Below are 23,812 nucleotides of genomic sequence, written 5' to 3'. Positions count from 1 at the left end.
CCTGTTTTGTCTGGCTGTAGCAGGCTGCCTAGTAAATTAAATGTCTTTAGCCCCATTACACTAAAACATGTAGGCACAATGTTGTCCTCATGTGTGTGTGTGTGTGTCCAATGTGTGTGTCCAGTGTGTGTGTCCAGTGTGTGTGTGTCCAGTGTGGGTGTGTGTCCAGTGTTTGTGTGTCTAGTGTGCATGTGTGTCCAGTGTGTCTGTGTGTGTCCAGTGTGTGTGTGTCTAGTGTGCGTGTGTGTCCAGTGTGTCTGTGTGTGTCCAGTGTGTGTGTGTGTGTGTGTGTGTGTGTGTGCAGTGTGCGTGTGTGTTTGTCCAGTGTTTGTGTGTCTCCTGTGTGTGTGTGTGTCCAGTGTGTGTGCGTGCAGTGTGTGTGTCCATTGTGTGTGTGTGTGTGTGTGTCCAGTGTGTGTGTGTGTCCAGTGTGTGTGTGTGTGTGTGTGTCAATATTACCATGGTTATTATTTACAGGGACACTGAGTCGTCAACATACTGAACCCTAAACCCTGGATAGAGGGGCTCAGTGAATGTGGTGTAGAATGTGTTCAGGTGGGTCAGTGTGTCCGAGGAGACTCTGTAGAAGGACAGAGTGCCGGCTGGCCAGTCCAGATACACTCCTACTCTGTGGGAGCTGGAGGAGGGGACGTCTATTTGTGTGGACTTATTATTGTGACAGGCAGAGTAACGGTTGTAGACGCAGAACAGACTCCAGGACTTGTCATTGTATCCAATCCCACAGTCACTATCCCCTCCTCTCCTGTTGATTCCTTTATATGTCACTCCTATACCAGTCCAACTCCCACTCCACTCTACCTCCCAGTAACAGCGCCCAGTCAGACCCTCTCTACACAGCAACTGTCTACAGAACTCAAATCTCTCTGGGTGATCAGGATACGACTGCTCCTCTCTCCTACATGTCACCTTTCTGTTCTCCTCAGACAGAGAGAGGTCTCTGTTTACTGTGTTTGGATCCAGTGTGAGATCACAGACATCTGATGGATGAAACCAGACACAATATTAGAAAACATCATCATTCACATTAGAATGTTAACTCACTTTTCACTAATTAATTTAATGTAGATGTTTCTAGGTATCAAAAGGAGAAGTTAAGGTAACTTGAGACTTGTTGAATGATCATATGTTATACTGTATGGTAATATAAAACACACTTATTCCCATTAATTACACACACACACACATCCTGAACACACACACACACTGGACACACATTTACATCCTGAACACACACACACACACACACACACACACACTGAACACACACACACACTGAACACACACACACACATCCTGAAGACACACACACACACACATCCTGAACACTCTGGACACACACACAGTGGACACACACACACACACACATTTATAATGTAACAGGAACAGGCCACACACATACACAGACACACACATTGTCAACGCAACTCTTTGTAAACTTTGGTGTCCCTGATTTCTGCTTCTGTAGAACTACAGCTGATATTTAATATGACCAAGTAAGTAATGATGGTGGTCTTTGACTTTGACATCACTTGAATTAAGACTTATTCTTAGTCATATTCTTCACAGCAGTCAACACTCACATTTTCTAAGTCCAGGTTTCATTGTGTTCTCTCCACCATGTTCCACACTGTAGCGTTAAGCAAAAGAACAGACAGTCATTGAGGGATACACGTGAACTCACACACACACACACACACACACACACACACACACACACACACAGTCAGCATATAACTTTGTCCAAGTGTGTGTGTCCAGTGTTTGTGTCCAGTGTGTGTGTGTGTCTGTGTGTCATTGAGTGATACACGTGCACACACACACACACACACACACACACACACACACACACACACACACTTGACACACAAACACACTGGACACACACACAGACAAAGTTATATGCTGACCGTGTGTGTGTGTGTGTGTGGTGTGTCCAGTGAGTGTGTGTGTGTCCAGTGTGTGTGTGTTTGTCCAGTGTGTGTGTGTGTGTGTGTGTGTCCAGTGTGTGTGTCCAGTGTGTGTGTGTGTGTGTGTGTGTGTGTGTGTTTCTCCAGTGTGTGTTTGTGTGTCCAGTGTGTATGTGTGTGTGTGTGTCCAGTGTGTGTGTTTGTGTGTGTCCTGTGTGTGTGTGTGTACCATGTGTGTGTGTCCAGTGTGTGTGTGTGTGTGTGTGTGTGTGTGTGTGTGTGTGTGTGTGTGTGTGTACAGTGTGTGTGTGTGTGTGTCCAGTTTGTGTGTGTGTCCAGTGTGTGTGTGTGTCCTGTGTGTGTGTGTGTATGTGTCCAGTTTGTGTGTGTGTGTGTGTGTGCGTGGACAGTGCGTGTTTGTGTGTGTGTGTTTCTCCAGTGTGTGTGTGTGTGTGTCCAGTGTGTGTGTTTGTGTGTGTCCAGTGTGTGTGTGTACAGTGTGTGTGTGTCCAGTGTGTGTGTGTGTGTGTGTGTGTGTGTACAGTGTGTGTGTGTGTGTGTCCAGTTTGTGTGTGTGTCCAGTGTGTGTGTGTGTCCTGTGTGTGTGTGTGTATGTGTCCAGTTTGTGTGTGTGTGTGTGTGCGTGGACAGTGCGTGTTTGTTTGTGTGTGTTTCTCCAGTGTGTGTGTGTGTGTGTCCAGTGTGTGTGTTTGTGTGTGTCCAGTGTGTGTGTGTACAGTGTGTGTGTGTGTGTGTGTGTGTGTGTGTGTACAGTGTGTTTGTGTGTGTGTGTCTTGTTTGTGTGTGTGTGTGTGTGTGTCCAGTGTGTGTGTGTGTCCTGTTTGTGTGTGCCCAGTTTGTGTGTATCCAGTGTGTGTGGACAGTGCATGTGTGTGTGTCCAGTGTGTGTGTGTACAGTGTGTGTGTGTGTGTCAAGTGTGTGTGAGTGTACAGTGTGTGTGTGTGTGTGTTTCCTGTGTGTGTGTGTTTCCTGTGTGTATGTGTGTGTGTCCAGCATGTGTGTGTCCAGTGTGTGTGTGCGTGTGTGTGTGTGTGTGTCCTGTGTGTGTGTGTTTGTGTTTGTGTGTCCAGTGTGTGTCCAGTGTGAATGTGTGTCTCCTGTGTGTGTGTGTGTGTCCTGTGTTTGTGTGTGTCCTGTGTTTGTGTGTGTCTCCTGTTTGTGTGTTTGTGTGTATGTGTGTCTCCTATGTGTTTGTGTGTCCTGTGTTTGTGTGTGTCCAGTGTATGTGTGTGTTTGTGTGTGTGTGTGTCTCCTGTTTGTGTGTGTGTGTGTGTGTCCAGTGTGTGTGTGTGTGTGTCCAGTCTGTGTGTGTGTGTCCAATGTGTGTGTGTGTGTGTGTGTGTGTCATGTGTGTGTGTGTGTGTTTGTGTCTCCTGTGTGTGTGTGTGTGTGCGTCTCCTGTTTGTGTGTGTGTCCTGTGTATGTGTACATGTTTGTGTGTCCAGTGTGTGTGTGTGTGTGGGTCCAGTGTGTGTGTGTGGGTCCAGTGTGTGTGTGTGTGTGTGTGTGTGTGTGTGTGTGTGTGTGTGTGCGTTTTTGTCCAGTGTATTTGTGTCCAGTGTGTGTGTGTGTGTCCAGTGTGTGTGTGTGTTTGTGTGTCCAGTGTATGTGTGTGTGTGTGTGTGTGTGTCCTGTGTGTGTATCCAGTATGTTTATCCTGTGTGTGTGTGTGTGTGTGTTTCCAGCATGTGTGGGTCCAGTGTGTGTGTCCAGAGTGTGTGTGTGTGTGTGTCCTGTGTGTGTGTTTGTGTCCTATGTGTGACTAACACACACACCCACACTGGACACACAAACACTGGACACACACACACACACACACACACACAGGATGCACACACACACACACACACACACACACACACAGTCCGCATATAACTTAGTCCAAGTGGTGGTCAGAATGTTTGTCTTAACTAGCCTGATAACTCCAACATGTCTTATATGAACATTGACATAAACCCTCTACATACTTGAGTTTCTCCAGTCTGCAGTGTGGATCCTCCAGTCCAGCAGAGAGCAGTCTGACTCCTGAGTCTCTTGGGTGATTGTAGCTCAGGTCCAGCTCTCTCAGGTGTGAGGGGTTTGACTTCAGAGCTGAGATCAGAGAAGCACAGCCTTCCTCTGTGACTAGACAGCCTGACAGCCTGCAAAGAGTCAAATCATATTAAAACCACACTGCTATTCTTTGGTGGTGAAAATAGTGGCAATATATTTTTTCAACATGTTCAGATACATCAGTGTCCTGAAACCTGCCATATCTATTCATAAATGTATGTATCATTATTAGATATGACAAATTATCATAATATTGCTTGTAGAGAGAAACATGTATAGTACAAATATTTGAGTAGACTGACCAGACCAGTTTAAAAAGCAGTATCAGTCAAAAGACAGACAGTGAGGTATCAGATTTAGATTGTATTGAGTATCCAGTCTACACCATATCTATTTTGACAGTGAAGCTAACATTTTAAATTTGGCTCTATACTCCAGCATTTTTGGAATTGAGATCAAATGTTTCATATGAGGTGACAGTATATAATGTCACCTTTTATTTGAGGGTATTTTCATACATATCTGTTTCACCATTTAGAAATGAAAGCACTTTATGTATCTAGTCCCCCCATTTGAAGAAGTCATAAGAATTCTGAACAATTCAAAATAGTAAAAAGTTTAGTATTTGGTCCCAAACTCGTTGGTTGCATTTGCAGTTTGTTTTGGTTGTGTTTTGGGTTATGTTTTGCCCAATAGTAACTGAATGGTGGATGATGACTGGATTAATCTTCTGTCTAAGTGAGTAGATAACATGTTTCTAAACAGTACTAAATTAATGCTGATGATGTCATGATTAAGAAAAAAAACATATTATATTCTTACTGACAATACAAGTGAAGTGACTCCAAAATGACAGGACATTATTCACCATTCAATTTCTATTGGGAAAAACATAATCCAAAACACAACCAAAACAAACTGCAAATGCATTCAACAAGTTTGTAGAATCACAGCCTTTTGATGTAATCACCTGCAGGTAAGGAATATGGGACCAAATACTAAACTTATGACTACTTTAATACAATATAAGTGATGTCCAAACTTTGATGACTTTTTCAAATGGGAGAACTAGATACATAAAGTGCTTTCATTTCTAAACAGTAACACAGATATGTATGAATACCCTAAAATAAAAGGTGACATTATATACTGTCACTTAATATGAAACATTCTATCTCAAATCCAAAATGCTGGAGCATAGTGTAGTATCTGAACAGTTTATCATTTTGGCTGACGTTTGCAAATGGTGTGTTAGAGGAATTTGACTGCTTCGCTGAAACATCTGGAAAGCATTACTATAGGGGACCCTAAAACATAGAAGAGTTTTCTATGTGGAGGTTAGGGATTGGTCTATTAAAATCCACCCATATTATGTTACATAGGATATATATACCAGGTTTTGAACAAAGAACGGGGAGAATAACATATTAGAGATTGTGTTAGTTGTTCTCCGGATTTCTGCAGAAGTCTGTAAATTGATACTGTAACCTTTGATGTAATAAACGTATAATCAAGGACAGTGTCAGCGGATTTCTTGTCATCACAGCATGTCAGCATCGTTGTCTCGACACCACAGAATGGCGACGAGGATCTTTGGGATGAGTTGCGTTATTTCTCAGCGTTCCATTCACGAGCTGCGAGCTGACTCCTGCTAAAGAGGCAGGTAGATAAGGTGAGCTTTCTCACAACTTTGGGCGCTGGTCAGTTCGTGTGGTTGTGTGTGTGTGCGTCGAGGGGATATACCGTTTAAGAACTTGTGTGTGCGCCTTGTTGATATTTGCTGTGTGATGACAATCCGTTCTAAATTTCTAAATTTGTTTGAGTAATTTATAACACTGGGCACAGGGATATTTGGCTTGAATGAATTTAGAGGAGTGTCCAGGAATAGAATGAAGGAATAAGGCCAGGAAATAAGGAAAAAGTATACTATTAGGACGTCGCTGATTTAAGGAAGCCCTCAAACGAGGCGATCATTAGATGGGCCGAAAATCCTGAAAACTCACTAGGTTGATTTTCAGGTCAGTTCTGGGAACTGTGAGATTGTGGAATATACATTCAATTGCATGTTACCTCTCGGCATATAGTTGACGAGGTATATGATCGAAGTAACCTCTCATTGAATATCTGCAACTCGAGGTAGCAAAAATTTAGAAAGGAACAATGAGAAAAAAAAAAGGAGCGACGGAAGCATGCTTTAGAGTATTGTATGAACGGATGCATTCTTGTTTAATTGTGTGTGTGTGAGAGAGAGAGCCTATGCGTGTGTGTGTGTAAATGGGGAGGTCTCTGCTGTGTTCCAGCTGTGTGTCGACTCATGCTATGATAACAGGGGTTTTAGTTTTTGTAAGGGAATATGTTAATTACGGTTAAAACCTTATGAGTCTCCATTTGAGAGAACGTTTAATAATTGTTAACAATATATGAGCCACCGGGAGGACTTTTGATTCTATAGAAGAGAACGTTTAGTAATTGTTAAAAACTATGAGCCACCGGGAGGACTTTTGATTCTATAGAAGAGAACGTTTAATAATTGTTAAAAACTATGAGCCCCCGGGAGGACGTTACGGTTAAAACCTTATGAGTCTCCATTTGAGAGAACGTTTCCATAATTGTTAAAAAACGATGAGCCCCCTGGGATGACGTTATGATTGTATAGAGATTATTTGTAATGGATAAGAAAATAACTATAAATCTGCAGATTAGAATAAGTGAAGATAAGAAACTTCGAAGTAGGATTTGTGTTCTATGTTTTGTGTTGGTTTGTGCGTTTTGTTCAGTGTTACTGTTAGTCTGTGTTGGAAATAATGGAGGGACAGCTGGTCTGTCTGCTATTTTGCTTGGAGGAAGAGCTGCTTGGGAGAGCTCCTCTCACTCTGACATCGCACTGGTGAATGAGCTGCGCATGTGTGGGATTTTATGAGTTTATAGTTGAGCACAGAGTGAGTGTGCCACTCCCCTGCCTGCACTGAGCTGCTGTGACACACAGACTTAGTGCTGCAGGGATGAGAAAAGGGGGAGACTTTGAATACACGCAAATAAAGTATTCTGATTGATAAGTGGCTGTTGCTTAACTATGAAACTATTTGATTGAGATCTATTGAATTTATAAATGAGAGATATGTTGACGGATTAAAAAAATAAAATAAAAAATAAATAAATTTAAAAAAATGTTATTGCGCTATTTATAATATTCCTGAGTTAAGCTACTTGCTTATTTCTTAGCGCGAATGTGAACATAGGTATGCATAAAATACTAAATTGTTGTCTGTTTCCTTTGTTCTCCTGTGATGTGAGACAAGAAGGAGGAGACAGAGAGAGAGAGGAGGTGCTGACCAGTGCGTCACGTGACAGCGTGTGCTGACCCGGATCCAATCCAATTAAGGCCAGTACTGTTCTATTCACAAACTTACTTTCCCTTACAGGATATTGTGTATGCCTAGAATATTTCATGTTGTGACAATTTAACAAGGACTTGGCAACAGACTGATCAATTGATGTAATTGGGAATTGCACATTGGAGTCTTTTTGTGCATGGGTTGTTTTGATTAGAGTTGTGTTGGAAATCCAGCACTGAGATTATTCTGTAAAATTAAGGTAATTGGGTGATTATTAAGCAATTGGTTTGTGAGTGCTGTAGTGTTGCTGGATTACAGGTCTTTCTTTTTGGATTGCTCTGAAGTTGACTAGTTTCCTTTACTTTGCCACTAATTAATTCATTAATAAATAAATACAAATGATAAGCTACATAGCTTAAAGTTTTTGGGGGTTTACTAATTAATTGGTTGAAAATAATAAAAATAATAAAATCATTCACAACAAAGGAATATAAAAGAGTGGTTACAATGGGGGAAAAGGACATTAAAACTATGAAAGTAATTACTCCTGTTGATGTAGTACAAAATAATAATCCTCTAGTTAATGGTATTGCAAAGTTATCTGGAAAATGGCATAAACGTTGGCCTGACATTGAACAACCATGGCCAGTGGAAGGGACTCTTAACCCAGACGTCATCAAGATAATGCAAGTGCTTGTGTCGACTTATAAGGCAGATCAAAAGAAGGGGAAAAAAAGGGGAACAACGTAAAGAAAAGAGACAAAGAGAGCTGGGTGTTCTTAAGCTGTTTGAAAATGAAGGACAAAAACTGATAAAAGATACAAAAGATAAAAGAGACAGAGATATAGAGAAAATGGCAAAAGAGGCGAAGATAACAGAAAAACAAATGGCAGAAGTCAATACACCTTTCTCACATACGGATTCAGCAAAAAGACCCCCACCTTACGAGGAAAAAGTAGAGTTTAAGGACGTCTATCCTCAGCTTCCAGTGATCATTCAGGAGGGTGATTATTACATCAGTGATGAAGATGAACGAATAATAGAGAGAGGACAAGCAGAAACGACCATAAAGATGAATCCAAACTCCAAAAGTAAGAAGAAAACGACATGTCTTGAAACTAAGGGTGGAGTGAGGTTCAGGAGGATGGAATTTGAAGATGATGATGATGATGATCAGAGTGATTCAGAAGAGATCATGGGTGGATATGACCCTGTGATCAGACAAAGGTTGGCCAGAGCGGAAAGAAGGGGTGATGGAAGTTGGAAGAAGAAGGATACAAGAGATCTGATCTCTGATGGAAGTGAAGATGGAGACAGTAATGAAGATTTGGAGATTAAAGGTGCTTCATGTTCAAGAGGATTTTATCCTACAATGACTAGTACAGAAGAAATTGAAAGAGATATAGATCGATGCATATCATGCTTGGATAAGGCGAATAATTTAGAAGAAGTAAGAGAACTGGAAGAACATCTCAAGAAGCTGAAGATACAGAAGAAAAAACTTCTGAAAAAAGGATCCCAAGAATTGGAGAAGAGGTATACATTGAGGCCAAGACAAGGGAGCACAAGTAAGAAGATGATGCCAGTGATAATTCGAGGACAGAACCTGGAGTATAAGCCTTTGCAGAATACCGATATGTCAGATATACTTGAGAAGCTGCCTACTCTTCAAGATGGAGCATATCCTTGGATTTCTAAATTGGAAGAAATTACGGTGGGAACACAGTCTGCCATAGGAGACATTAAGAGACTTTTGGCTAATCTCCTTGGGATTCCAGGTATGGAAGACATTTTTCAGAGAGCTGGACTTCATCGATATGTGGGGACTACGGTGAATGATCCTGAATTGTTAGCTGCAAGTAGACATCGGCTGTGGAGAGCACTGAAAGATATGTTTCCAACAAATGGGCATCCTGACAACATTCTGATTGACCCACTAGGACAACAAGAAAATCAGAGAGCCTATGTGTCAAGAGTTCATCAAGTGTGGAGAAATATTACCGGAAATGATCCAGATGTGAGTCAAATAGAGCAGTCAATTTTGCGAGCTAAACTGCAGATGGGACTGCCCTCACCAGTAAGGAGCAAACTGGCAGAGGTGGTTGGACTTGGAAGCATGACAAAGGGTGTCTGTACAGATCATATAGCCCATCAAGTGGATCTGTACCGGAAAAAGGAACACAACCAGAAAGAACAGGACCAAGAAACTCTCAGAAAACTCAATCAAATACAACTGGTGGAGAATAAGAAGGAGAAGAAACAGGCTTTGGTTATGCAGAATCAGTGTGCACCAAATCAACAATCACTGCCACAGCTTCAACCGAACCAGGTCCAACCGCAATTGTACCAGCCACCACTAGCGGTACCAGTTGTTTCATATCCACAGCCAGTTTCTGGACAGACACAGAATTGGAGAGGAAGAGGACGAGAAGGCTTAGGAAGAGGAAGAGGAGGAAGATTTAAGACATACTTCCAGCAATCTTCAGAAGTGTGTTATAATTGTGGACAGGTTGGTCACTTTGCCTGTGAGTGTAATGGGCCAGGAGGAAACACCAGAGGAAATTTCAGAGGAAGATACAGGGGCCAGTCAAGATAATTTGGAGGACTGGTGAACCCTTATAGGGGCAAGGAGCAAGGATTCTAGAGGTGCCCAGAAGATCCGAAAGGGGGGTGTCAGCTGGTAGCATCAGGACAGGAGGAAAAAGATCCAACAATTGAGGTGAAAGTAAACAACCGACCATTGGAAGTGATGGCGGATAGCGGAGCTGCTTTCATCTGTGTTTGGCCTGAAGATGCTACACATCTCACTATGTCAAATCAACTGATTAGGACAATTGGATTTGAGGGAGTGAAAAAGCTGATTCCTCTTACGGAACCAATTGAGCTCTGCTATAAAAATTAAGAAAACTACAATACCCATACTGGTATAGGAACATACACCTATTGCATTGTTGGGAAGAGATGCATTGTGTAGATTAAATTGTAAAATAAAAGATGCTATGGGTCTTTGGAGAAACCATGAGGGGTTCATAGTAGCGCCTCTAGACCTATTAGGTCTGATGATTTAGGAAGCACATGAGTTAGCTAATGTTGCAATGAGGGAGGTTAGGAGAAAGATCACGAAGGAGTATGGTTTTTGGGTACCATATTTGCTTGAACAGGTTGACTATGTTATAGGTAGGTGCACAATCTGTTTGAAAAATAATGATGGTAGGAGGTATGTCCGACTAAGTGAAAAGATGCTCAGTCGGTTGCAAAGTTTTTGTGTAAAGAAGTCATAAGCAGGTGGGGACTTCCCGATCGAATATCCTCAAATAATGGGAAAGAGTTTTGTGAATACATCAGTGAAATTGATTTTGCAAAAATTGGAAAAAGTCAGAAAAAATTGTTAGGAAAACTAGGGTTGAAGTAACTCTAGGAAATTTTGAATATCTGATTGTGTGATAATTTTTAACATTTCTTTGCATATTATTGTGATATTTAGTATTTTCTTATGAATCAAAGGTGGGAAATGGAATGTGATTCATTTTATATATCATTTTATATTTCATTTTTATATTATTTTTGACATTGATGTTTTAATCTTCATGTGTTGTTTTGCAAAAGATACTGGTTGGTATTTTCTTTTCTTCCAGAAGTATATGGGGATGTGTAGAGTGGGATTCAAATACTCAAACATGGACAATATGAATGGACTGGAGGAAGCAGAACAAGGACGGTGTGGAAATGTTCAGATTCCATCATCGACGTTGCATTGAAAGTCGACACTGTGGAGGAGCTGCAGTGTAGTGGACTACATTCCAGTGTTATATTCTTTCTGTATTAATTTTTGAAGAATTATGTTTTCTGTTGTTGAATGCATGTGGGGACCTCAGATGTTTTTGTTTATTCCGATGATGCTTAGGGATATTGGGTCTAGGCAGGGACAGAGAGTATCCACAGGAGGGTCCGATGGGTCGACCAGCCTGAATGTGGACATTTTTGATTGTATTTTGTTTTCTGAGGTTTTCATGTGTATTCAATTGCATCATAGCTTGAAATGCATTGATAAAGATTTATAAATTGATCTGGAGTACTTAGGTGGTCGCCTGGGGCAGAGGGGCCGTGAGAGAATTTTCCTGTCTTGATTGATTGATGGATATTTGGAATGAAAGCTGCCAGACAGGTTTTTCGCTCTTACACTCCATAACAATCTGTTTACACTCCACAAAAATGTGTCTATATAAAAATGTGTTTACTCTCCATACATTTTGGTTTATTGCTTAAGTTACTCAAGAAGAAAAATTGTTATTTGTCATAATCCTATTCTTTTTGTTTTCGAGACTTAATTAGTCTCGAAGGGGGGAAATATGTAGTATCTGAACAGTTTATAATTTTGGCTGACGTTTGCAAATGGTGTGTTAGAGGAATTTGACTCTGCTTTGCTGAAACATCTGGAAAGCATTACTATAGGGAACCCCTAAAACATAGGAGAGTTTGCTATGTGGAGGTTAGGGATTGGTCTATTAAGATCCACCCATATTATGTTACATAGGATATATATACCAGGTTTTGAACAAAGAACGGAGAGAATAACATATTAGAGATTGGGTTAGTTGTTCTCCGGATTTCTGCAGAAGTCTGTAAATTGATACTGTAACCTTTGATGTAATGAACTTATAATCAAGGACAGTGTCAGCGGATTTCTTGTCATCACAGCATGTCAGCATCGTTGTCTCGACACCACAATATCACCAAATTTAAAACTCTAAGCTTCACTGTCCAAACACATATGGTGTGGACTATGTGTGCCTGGTAAACACATGTGGATCTGGTGAACAGTTACCACTTGTTGACCAACTACAGGAATACTGACCTCAGAGTCTCCAGTTTACAGTGGGGATTCCCCAGTACATCAGAGAGCAGCTTCACTCCTGAATCCTTCAGGTCATTGTTACTCAGATCCAGCTCTCTCAGGTGTGAGGGGTTTGACTTCAGAGCTGAGACCAGAGAAGCACAGCCTTCCTCTGTGACTAGACAGCCTGACAGCCTGCCACAGTAAAATCATTTTAAAATCACACTGCTATTCTTCGGTGGTGAAAATATATTTTATTCAATATTTGCAGATACATCAGAGTCCTGAAACCTTCCATATCTCTTCATACAGTGGGGAAAAAAAGTATTTAGTCAGCCACCAATTGTGCAAGTTCTCCCACTTAAAAAGATGAGAGAGGCCTGTAATTTTCATCATAGGTACACGTCAACCATGACAGACAAAATGAGAAAAAAAATCCAGAAAATCACATTGTAGGATTTTTTATGAATTTATTTGCAAATTATGGTGGAAAATAAGTATTTGGTCAATAACAAAAGTTTCTCAATACTTTGTTATATACCCTTTGTTGGCAATGGCAGAGGTCAAACGTTTTCTGTAAGTCTTCACAAGGTTTTCACACACTGTTGCTGGTATTTTGGCCCATTCCTCCATGCAGATCTCCTCTAGAGCAGTGATGTTTTGGGGCTGTCGCTGGGCAACACGGACTTTCAACCCCCTCCAAAGATTTTCTATGGGGTTGAGATCTGGAGACTGGCTAGGCCACTCCAGGACCTTGAAATGCTTCTTACGAAGCCACTCCTTCGTTGCCCAGGCGGTGTGTTTGGGATCATTGTCATGCTGAAAGACCCAGCCACGTTTCATCTTCAATGCCCTTGCTGATGGAAGGAGGTTTTCACTCAAAATCTCACGATACATGGCCCCATTAATTCTTTCCTTTACACGGATCAGTCTTCCTGGTCCCTTTGCAGAAAAACAACCCCAAAGCATGATGTTTCCACCCCCATGCTTCACAGTAGGTATGGTCTTATTTGGATGCAACTCAGCATTCTTTGTCCTCCAAACATGACGAGTTGAGTTTTTACCAAAAAGTTCTATTTTGGTTTCATCTGACCATATGACATTCTCCCAATCCTCTTCTGGATCATCGAAATGCACTCTAGCTAACTTCAGACGGGCCTGGACATGTACTGGCTTAAGCAGGGGGACACGTCTGGCACTGCAGGATTTGAGTCCCTGGCGGCGTAGTGTGTTACTGATGGTAGGCTTTGTTACTTTGATCCCAGCTCTCTGCAGGTCATTCACTAGGTCCCCCCGTGTGGTTCTGGGATTTTTGCTCACCGTTCTTGTGATTATTTTGACCCCACGGGGTGAGATCTTGCGTGGAGCCCCAGATCGAGGGAGATTATCAGTGGTCTTGTATGTCTTCCATTTCCTAATAATTGCTCCCACAGTTGATTTCTTCAAACCAAGCTGCTTACCTATTGCAGATTCAGTCTTCCCAGCCTGGTGCAGGTCTACAATTTTGTTTCTGGTGTCCTTTGACAGCTCTTTGGTCTTGGCCATAGTGGAGTTTGGAGTGTGACTGTTTGAGGTTGTGGACAGGTGTCTTTTATACTGATAACAAGTTCAAACAGGTGCCATTAATACAGGTAACGAGTGGAGGACAGAGGAGCCTCTTAAAGAAGAAGTTACAGGTCTGTGAGAGCCAGAAATCTTGCTTGTTTGTAGGTGACCAAATACTTATTTTCCACCATAATTTGCAAATAAATTCATTAAAAATCCTACAATGTGATTTTCTGGAGAAAAAAAATCTCAATTTGTCTGTCATAGCTGACGTGTACATATGATGAAAATTACAGGCCTCTCTCATCTTTTTAAGTGGGAGAACTTGCACAATTGGTGGCTGACTAAATACTTTTTTCCCCCACTGTATATGTATATATACACTACCAGTAAAACATTTTAACACACCTACTCATTCAAGTGTTTTTTTAAACTATTTTTTACATTGTAGAATAATAGTGAAGACATGAAAACTATGAAATAACACATATGGAATCATGTAGTAACCAAAAAAGTGTTAAACAAATCAAAATATATTTTATATTTGAGATTCTTCAAATAGCCACCCTTTGCCTTGATGACAGTTTTGCACACTCTTGGCATTCTCTCAACCAGCTTCATGAGGTAGTCACCTGGAATGCATTTCAATTAACAGGTGTGCCTTCTTAAAAGTTAATTTGTGGAATTTCTTTCCTTCTTAATGCGTTTGAGCCAATCAGTTGTGTTGTGACAAGGTAGGGGGGGTATACAGAAGATAACCCTATTTGGTAAAACACCAAGTCCATATAATGGCAAGAACAGCTCAAATAAGCAAAGAGAAATGACAGTCCATCATTACTTTAAGACATGATGGTCAGTCAATACGGAACATTTCAAGAACTTTAAAAGTTTCTTCAAGTGCAGTCACAAAAACCATCAAGCGCTATGAGGAAACTGGCTCTCATGAGGACCGCCACAGGAATGGAAGACCCAAAGTTACCTCTGCTGCAGAGGATAAGTTCATTAGAGTTACCAGCCTCAGAAATTGCAGCCCAAATAAATGCTTCACAAGAGTTCAAGCCACAGACACATCTCAACATCAACTGTTCAGCGGGGACTGTGTGAATCAGGCCTTCATGGTCGAATTGCTGCAAAGAAATCACTACTAAAGGACACCAATAATAAGAAGAGACTTGCTTGGGCCAAGAAACACGAGCAATGGACATTACACCGGTGGACATTTGTCCTTTGGTCTGGAGTCGAAATTTGAGATTTTTGGTTCCACCTTGTCTTTGTGAGAAGCGGTATGTGTGTGTGTCCAGTGTGTGTGTGTGTGTTTGTGTCCTGTGTCTGTGTGTTCTGTGTGTGTGTGTCCAGTGCAGTGTGTGTGTGTTCATTGAGTGATACAGGAATACTGACCTCAGAGTCTCCAGTTTACAGTGGGGATTCCCCAGTCCAGCAGAGAGCAGCTTCACTCCTGAATCCTTCAGGTCATTGTTACTCAGATGCAGCTCTCTCAGGTGTGAGGGGTTTGACTTCAGAGATGAGACCAGAGAATCACAGCCTTCCTCTGTGACTAGACAGCCTGACAGCCTTTAAAGATTCAATCATATTAAAACCACACTACTATTCTTTGGTGTTGAGTCATTTTCTTTCTAAGTGAGTAGATAACATGTTTCTAAACACTACTAAAGTAATCCTGATGATGCCATGATTTTGAAATATCATGAATGAATCATGAATAATAATGAGTGAGAAAGTTACAGAGGCTACAACAAAACATGCTAACCTCTCACCATTACCTTCAAATAAAAGGCGACATTCTGTAATGTCACCTAATATGAAACATTTTATCTCAAATCCAAAATGCTGGAGCATAGCACCAAATGTAAAACTGTAAGTTTCACTGTCTAAACACATATGGTGTGGACTATGTGTGCCTGGTAAACACATGTGGATCTGGTGAACAGTTATCACTTGTTGACCAACTACAGGAATACTGACCTCAGAGTCTCCAGTTTACAGTGGGGATTCCCCAGGAAGGCAGAGAGCAGCTTCACTCCTGAATCCTTCAGGACATTGTTACTCAGATCCAGCTCTCTCAGGTGTGAGGGGTTTGACTTCAGAGCTGAGACCAGAGACGCAAAGCCTTTCTCTGTGAGTCCACAGAATGACAGCCTGCAAAGAGATCATCATGATTTCACAAACACACTGTTAATTTAACACCAGTAGTGTAGAAGGACAATGGCAGATGCATTTGGTTTATTCTCTTAAACAACATATAGATTCATCTTCCGTCTCCTAGAATTGCATGGTCATATTGTTATACTAATGTGAACACCAATGCACTGATTCAGTAAGTTCTTCAATTTAATATTATATATTATATACATATTATAATACATATATTTCTCTAAACTGAATATTTATTCCTGATGATTAGTACTTAAATGTCATCTTATGTACTCACAGAGCAGCTCTGGAGGCTTTGACCACTGGCAGCAGCCTCAGAAGACCTTCCTCTGATCTGGAGTATTTCTTCAGGTCAAACACATCCAGCTTCTTTTCTGAAGTCAGCAACACAAAGACCAGAGCTGACCACTGTGCAGGTGACAGTTTGGCTTCTGAGAGACTTCCTGATCTCAGGTAGCTTTGGATCTCCTCCACTAGAGAATGGTCATTCAGTTCATTCAGACAGTGGAACAGATTGATGCACCTCTCTGGAGAGGGATTCTCCCTGATCTTCTCCTTGATGTACTTGACTGTTTCTTCATGGCTCTGTGAGCTGCTTCTTGTCTTTGTCAGTAGACCTCGTAAGTGCTTCTGATTGGACTCCAGTGAGAGGCCCAGAAGGAAGCGGAGGAAAAGGTCCAGGTTTCCCGTCTCACTTTGTAAGGCTTTATCCACAGCACTCTTGTAGACAGTAACTTCAGGCTTGTCTTCAAGCAGGGCAGAAAAGTTGCTGGATGTTGATTGCGGTTTGGCCATTAGATTCTCATTGTTGTTGATGAATGAGAGGAACACATATACAGCAGCCAGAAACTCCTGAATGCTCAGATGCACGAAGCAGAACACCTTGTCCTGGTACAGCACACATTCCTCTTTAAAGAGCTGTGTGCACAATCCTGAGTACACTGAGGCTTCATTTACATTAATGCCAGCCTCTTTCAGATCTTCTTCATAGAAAATCAGATTGCCATTCACAAGCTGTTGAAAAGCCAGTTTTCCCAGTGACAGAATGCTCTCTTTATTCCAGTGTGGAATTGTCTCTTCTTTCCCAAGATACTTTTCATTCTTCTGTTTGGTATGAAACACCACAAGGTGTGTGTACATCTCAGTCAGAGTCTTGGGCATCTCTTCTCTCTTATGTTTCAGCATGTGTTCAAGGACTGTTGCAGAAATCCAACAGAAGACTGGAATGTGGCACATGATGTGGAGGCTCCTTGATGTCTTTATGTGTGAGATGATTCTGCTGGCCAGGTCCTTATCATTGAATCTCTTCCTGAAGTACTCCTCCTTCTGTGGGTCATTGAACCCTCGTACCTCTGTCACCTGGTCAACACACCCTGAAGGGATCTTATTGGCTGCTGCAGGTCGGGTAGTTATCCAGAAGAGAGCAGAGGGAAGCAGATTTCCCTTGATGAGATTTGTCAGCAGAACATCCACTGAGGTTGACTCTGTGACGTCACAACAAATCGTGTTCTTCTGGAAGTCTAGGGGCAGTCGGCACTCATCCAGACCATCAAAGATGAACAGAACTTTGTACTTGTCGTAGTTGGAGATTCTTGATTCTTTGGTTTCATTTGAGAAGTGATTGAGAAATTCAATCAAAGTGTGTTTTTCCCCTTTCATCAAATTCAGCTCCCGAAAAGGGAATGAAAATACAAATTGGACATCCTGATTTGCTTTTCCTTCAGCCCAGTCCATAATGAACTTCTGCACAGAGACTGTTTTTCCAATGCCAGCGACTCCCTTTGTCAGCACAGTTCTGATAAGTTTGTCTTGTCCAGTTAAGGGTTTGAAGATGTCGTTACATTTTATTGCAGTCTCTGGTCTTGCTTGTTTCCTGGTTGTTGTCTCAATCTGTCTCAGCTCATGTTCATTATTGACCTCTCCTTTTCCACCCTCTGTGATGTAGAGCTCTGTGTAGATCTTGTTGAGAAGTGTTTGGTTTCCTTGTTTAGCGATCCCCTCAAATACACATTGAAACTTCTTCTTTAGATTAGATTTGAGTTCACGTTGGCAAATCACAGCAAGCTCATCTGAATCTAGAACTAACACAGAGGATATTAATATTACGTCTGTTTTAATGACTACAGTATTGTAAGACTGTGTTATACAGTTTAAATTGTAATCATTTATTCTCTTAACTGTCTGTATAAATGTGTAAATGTTTTCATAATGCATTACACACTGGAGTGAATGATTATATTATTATTATTATTCGATATTACTGATGGTATCATTCATGTTGTCTATCGCTCTCTCTGTCTCTTTCTGTCTATCCTCTTCTCTCTGTCTAAATTAATCAACACAACACATCCCTGCTGCTACTTGATGAGGTCACTAGGTGTTGTGTTAAGGCTGCTACAATATCATTGAGTTACACAGCTACTTTAGCTGTACTTTAGCTACAGCTTTTAAATGTTTGTTCTAAAACAGCATTCAACATGAGGCAGACAGCTCTTACTTTTCTCCAGTGTGTCAGCAAGCTCCTTCTGGTTCATTTTCCTCAGGACGTGCAGTGTGATCTTCAGAGCCCCCTCTCTGGCACTGCTCTCCTGCGTCTCATCTTCAGCATCCACCACTTCCTTATCCTGCTTCTGACTCTCAAAGCCTTCTGGGAGTTCTGGACTAAGAATCCTCTTCAACATCTTCAGCTCGTTCTTCACAAATGTTATAATATTCTCCTCAAGCAACTGAAATAAATAAAGCAAATAAGTTAAGCAAGAGAAGGAATGCTTTCTCATTAACACATTAATGAATGATTGACAGATCAACTTTACTTGAGGTAAACAAAAACAAATGTACATATAAGAGGACCACATATACTGAACATGGAGGCCAGGTCTGTTTGATGACTCTGGGAAGACTGACCACTGAGAATCTCTGACTCTGATCTCTCCTGTTGGTTTCTGTGGAGAAAACATGAGATTACATTTCCTCATCCAGGGAGTGCACACACACACACACACACACACACACACACACACACACACACACACACACACACACACACACACACACACACACACACACACACACACACACACACACACACACACACACACACACACACACACACACACACACACATATAGGGAGGGAATGTTGTGTTTGTTTAATATTGTTTTAGGACTTTGAAAATTGAAAAAAGGATTTGCCTATGGATTATGAAAACAACCAAAAGAAATGGGAAAATGGGAGAGTAGAAATGACTAGTGACAGTGTTTTTAACTCACTGACCTTGACCCATGAGTTCTTCTTACCTTTGTTCAATAGAAAAGTGTCCCTCTCTAAAGTTTATAGGTTCAGACATAGACCAGTCACTCTTCATGGACACACAGCTGGGTACAGGGGAGGCTGGTCTCTCCTGCTTGATTGGACTTCAACACAACAGAAGAAAACATTTGATTGCTCATCTACTCTGAGCTCAGATGTGGAAACATAAGAAGCGTTTTATTCCAAAATGCTATATATCCATTTTCAGATATGTTATTAAATTAGCTTTTATTGTTTAAAGAAATTATTAAACCTCTACAAGGCTTTATAAAGGCTTCTAAAGTGTCTAATTTGTGTGTGTAATATCCACTTAAAAATGTCAGACTTGATTTGCCCTAATAAAAAATGGATTAGCCCCTACAGAAAATGTCCCTTAATTATAATCCACATAAAAATCCACATTTGCTGTTGCTGCAGGATTATTTTCCTGCTGTGAGGAACTGGTTCAAATTAAGATATGGCATCTGTAAGTGTCTGTGTATACATTGAGTTCATCAGGAAGTATATGGGATGTTGTTGCCACTGTGACTGTTAAAACCTACCCAAACCAGAAACCGTGGATAGATGGCAGCATTCACACTAAACTGAACGCGTGAACCACCACATTTAACCATGGCAAGGTGACTGGGAATATGGCAGAATACAAACAGAGTAGTTATTGCCTATGTAAGGCAATCAAACAGGCAAAACGTCAGTACAGAGACAAAGTGGAGTCTCAATTCAACGGCTCAGACACGAGACGTACAGTACCAGTCAAAAGTTGACACACCTACTCATTCAAGGGTTTTTCTTTATTGTTAAAATTTTTTACATTGTAGAATAATAGTGAAGACATCAAAACTATGAAATAACACATATGAGATCATGTAGTAACCAAAATAGTGTTAAACAAATTAAAATAGATTTACCCTTGCCTTGATGAGAGCTTTGCACACTCTTGGCATTCTCTCAACAGCTTCACCTGGAATGCTTTTCCAACAGTCTTGAAGGAGTTCCAACATATGCTGAGCACTTGTTGGCTGCTTTTCCTTCACTCTGCCGTCTGACTCATCCCAAACCATCTCAATTGGGTTGAGGTTGGCGGATTGTGGAGGCCAGGTCATCTGATGCAGCACTCCATCACTTCCTTCTTGGTAAAATAGCCCTTACACAGCCTGGAGGTGTGTTGGGTCATTGTTCTGTTAAAAAACAAATGTCTCACAAAGACACGGCGGTTTGAACCAAAAATCTCAAATTTGGACTCCAGACCAAAGGACACATTTCCACCGGTCTAATGTCCATTGCTCGTGTTTCTTGGCCCAAGCAAGTATTTTATTCTTATAGGTGTCCTTTAGTAGTGGTTACTTTGCAGCAATTCGACCATGAAGGCCTGATTCACACAGTCTCTTCTGAACCATGAGGTAGTCACCTGGAATGCATTTCAATTCACAGGTGTGCCTTTTTAAAAGTTAATTGATTGAGAGAATGCCAAGAGTGTGCAAAGCTGTCATCAAGTCAAAGGGTGGCTATTTGAAGAATCTCAAATATAAAATATGTTTTGATTTGTTTTACACTTTTTTGGTTACTACATGATTCCATATGTGTTATTTCATAGTTTTGATGTCTTCACTATTATTTTACAATGTAATTTTTTTTATATATATATATAATAATAATAAAGAAAACCCTTGAATGAGTAGGTGTGTCCAAACTTTTGACTGGTAGTGTATGTGGCAGGGTTTACAGACAATCACGGATTACAAAGGGAAAAACAGCCACGTCGCCGACACCGACGTCTTGCTTCTGGACAAGCTAAACACCTTCTTCGCCCGCTTTCAGGATAACCCAGTGCCATCGACGCGGCACACTCCGAAGGACTGTGGGCTCTCGTTCTCCGTGGCCGACGTGAGTAAGACATTTAAGTGTGTTAATCCCTCGCAAGGCTGCCGGCCAAGACGGCATCCCTAGCCGCATCCTCAGAGCATGCGCAGACCAGCTGGCTGGAGTGTTTACGGACATATTCAATCTCTCCCTATCCCAGTCTGCTGTCCCCACTTGCTTCAAGATGTCCACCATTGTTCCTGTACCCAAGAAAGAAAAGGTAACTGAACTAAATGACTATCGCCCCGTAGCACTCACCATGAAGTGCTTTGAGAGGCTAGTTAAGGATCATATCACCTCTACCTTACCTGACACCCTAGACCCACTTCAATTTGCTTACTGCCCCAATAGATCCACAGACGATGCAATTGCCATCGCACTGCACACTGCCCTATCCCATCTGGACAAGAGGAATACCTATGTAAGAATGCTGTTCATTGACTATAGCTCAGCCTTCAACACCATAGTACCACAAGCTCATCATCAAGCTCGGGGCCCTGGGTCTGAACCCCGCTCTGTGCAACTGGGTCCTGGACTTCCTGACGGACCACCCCCAGGTGGTGAAGGTAGGAAACAACACCTCCACTTCATGGATCCTCAACACAGGGGCTCCACAAGGGTGCGTGCTCAGCCCCCTCCTGTACTCCCTGTTCACCCATGACTGCGTGGCCACACACGCCTCCAACTCAATCATCAAGTTTGCAGACGACACAACAGTAGTAGGCCTGATTACCTACAATGACGAGACAGCCTACAGGGAGGAGGTGAGGGCCCTGGTGGAGTGGTGCCAGGAAAATAACCTTTCTCTCAATGTCAACAAAACAAAGGAGATAATTGTGGACTTCAGGAAACAGCAGAGGGTGCACCCCCTATCCACATCGACAGGACAATAGTGGAGAAGGTGGAAAGCTTCAAGTTCCTCGGCGTACACATCACTGACGATCTGAAATGGTCCACCCACACAGACAGTGTGGTGAAGAAGGTGCAACAGCACCTCTTCAAATCAGGAGGCTGAAGAAATTTAGCTGGGCCCCTAAGACCCTCACGTACTTTTACAGATGCACAATTGAGAGCATCCTGTCGGGCTGTATCACCGCCTGGTACGGCAACTGCACCGCCCGCAACCGCAGGGCTCTCCAGAGGGTGGTGCGGTCTGCCCAACGCATCACCGGGGGCACACTGCCTGCCCTCCAGGACACCTAAAGCACCCGATGTCACAGGAAGGCCAAAAAGATCATCAAGAACATCAACCACCCGAGCCATGGCCTGTTCACCCCGCTATCATCCAGATGGTGAGATCAGTCCAAGTACATCAAAGCTGGGACAGAGAGACTGAAAAACAGCTTCTATCTCAATGCCATCAGACTGTTAAATAGCCATCACTAGCCGGCTACCACCCGGTTACTCAACCCTGCACCTTAGAGGCTGCTGCCCCATATACATAGACATGGAGTCACTGGTCACTTTAATAATGGATCACCCCGCTATCATCCAGATGGTGAGATCAGTCCAAGTACATCAAAGCTGGGACAGAGAGACTGAAAAACAGCTTCTATCTCAATGCCATCAGACTGTTAAATAGCCATCACTAGCCGGCTACCACCCGGTTACTCAACCCTGCACCTTAGAGGCTGCTGCCCCATATACATAGACATGGAGTCACTGGTCACTTTAATAATGGAACACTAGTCACTTTAATAATGTTTACATACTGCTTTACTCATTTCATATGTATATACTGTATTCTATTCTACTGTATTTTAGTCAACATTGCTCGTCCTAATATTGATATATTTCTTAATTCCATTATTTTACTTTTAGATTTGCGTGTATTGTTGTGAATTGTTAAATATTACAGCACTGTTGGAGATAGGAACACAAGCATTTTGCCACACCCGTGGTCCTCTGTAGCTCAGCTGGTAGAGCACAGCGCTTGTAACGCCAAGGTAGTGGGTTCGATCCCCGGGACCACCCATACACAAAAATGTATGCACGCATGACTGTAAGTCGCTTTGGATAAAAGCGTCTGCTAAATGGCATATTATTATTATTATATAACATCTGCTAAATATGTATATGTGACCAATACAATTTGATTTGATTAATCTTAAGGTAGCTAGGTGAGACAACCACATATCACAGTCAAAAATACAGGATACGAACATTACATTCCAGCTAAACAATGGATATATAGCGTTTTGCAAAAAAAAAATACATTTTCATGCACATCTAAAATCTGGAACAGAAATATTGAACGTACCAATAAGCAATCATTTCTGATGAAAAAACACACATGAATTTTCTTTGTATATAGCGTTTTGGAATATAAATTCTTCAACAATATTGTCCGCTCACCTCTTAGTTTTGGTGTCATGTCCCCCAGAGAGCCTCCTTTTAGAGGCAGGGCCCTCCTCCTCTCTCTCCCCAGAGAGACTCATTTTAGAGGCAGGGCCCCCCTCCTCTCTCTCCCCAGAGAGACTCATTTTAGACCACTGACCCCTAAACAGAGATCCAGCATGTTGGTTGTGGTGAACACAGTGACAACTCATTCTAGAATGTCAATTGTTCTCTTTTATTCATTATCTCTCAGAAATAAAACATTTACTAACAGACACATCCAAACAGTCAGGTTATTTAATGCAATTACTTTTTCTAGCCCAATGACTACTCAAAACCCGCCCACAAGGCCTGAAAACTAGGCCAAAACATAGCCCCTGATAGGCCTACATCTTATTTCAGAAAGCCTCCAGTAGCC

General features: G+C 41.7%; 2 protein-coding genes across 2 annotated transcripts in view; both read right to left on the bottom strand.

Annotated features, from left to right (window-relative positions):
• Positions 1 to 23,528, bottom strand: part of LOC311138736 (NLR family CARD domain-containing protein 3-like) — a gene marked incomplete at its 3' end in the record, with an annotated part of 77,246 nt that extends 53,718 nt beyond the window's left edge. Inside the window, exons 1-2 of the mRNA XM_084173538.1 lie at positions 23,413 to 23,528; positions 19,185 to 19,301 (exon numbers count right to left, since the gene is read on the bottom strand). Of these exons, the coding sequence (XP_084029664.1) occupies positions 19,185 to 19,301; positions 23,413 to 23,495 (200 nt within the window). The 5' untranslated portion in view covers positions 23,496 to 23,528. The remainder of the gene's footprint in view (positions 1 to 19,184; positions 19,302 to 23,412) is intronic.
• LOC311150636 (NLR family CARD domain-containing protein 3-like) lies at positions 396 to 18,605 on the bottom strand. The gene is made up of 5 exons (XM_084188127.1): positions 18,386 to 18,605; positions 16,219 to 17,957; positions 3,918 to 4,075; positions 1,602 to 1,648; positions 396 to 998 (listed from the first exon to the last, which is right to left on the bottom strand). Exons 1-5 carry the CDS (start codon positions 18,567 to 18,569, stop codon positions 472 to 474), a joined length of 2,655 nt encoding a protein of 884 aa, XP_084044253.1. The 5' UTR covers positions 18,570 to 18,605; the 3' UTR covers positions 396 to 471.
• Positions 23,529 to 23,812: the final 284 nt, after the last annotated feature.

The sequence above is a fragment of the Coregonus lavaretus genome (assembly GCF_964263955.1).
Source record: "Coregonus lavaretus genome assembly, chromosome: 2".
NCBI classification, from domain to species: Eukaryota; Metazoa; Chordata; class Actinopteri; order Salmoniformes; family Salmonidae; genus Coregonus; species Coregonus lavaretus.
Note: the sequence above shows the minus strand (reverse complement) of the source record. Positions and strands in the feature narration are given on the sequence as shown.

Excerpts from the sequence above, each read along its gene's own strand:
- LOC311150636 (XM_084188127.1), bottom strand. The coding sequence starts at position 18,569 with ATGTTGAAGAGGATTCTTAGTCCAGAACTCCCAGAAGGCTTTGAGAGT. Across the intron at positions 4,076-16,218 it reads TGAAGAAATACTCCAGATCA|GTCACAGAGGAAGGCTGTGC; the intron begins GAGGAAGGTCTT and ends TCAGGCTGTCTA. Across the intron at positions 1,649-3,917 it reads TGCAGACTGGAGAAACTCAA|TGTGGAACATGGTGGAGAGA; the intron begins GTATGTAGAGGG and ends TTAACGCTACAG.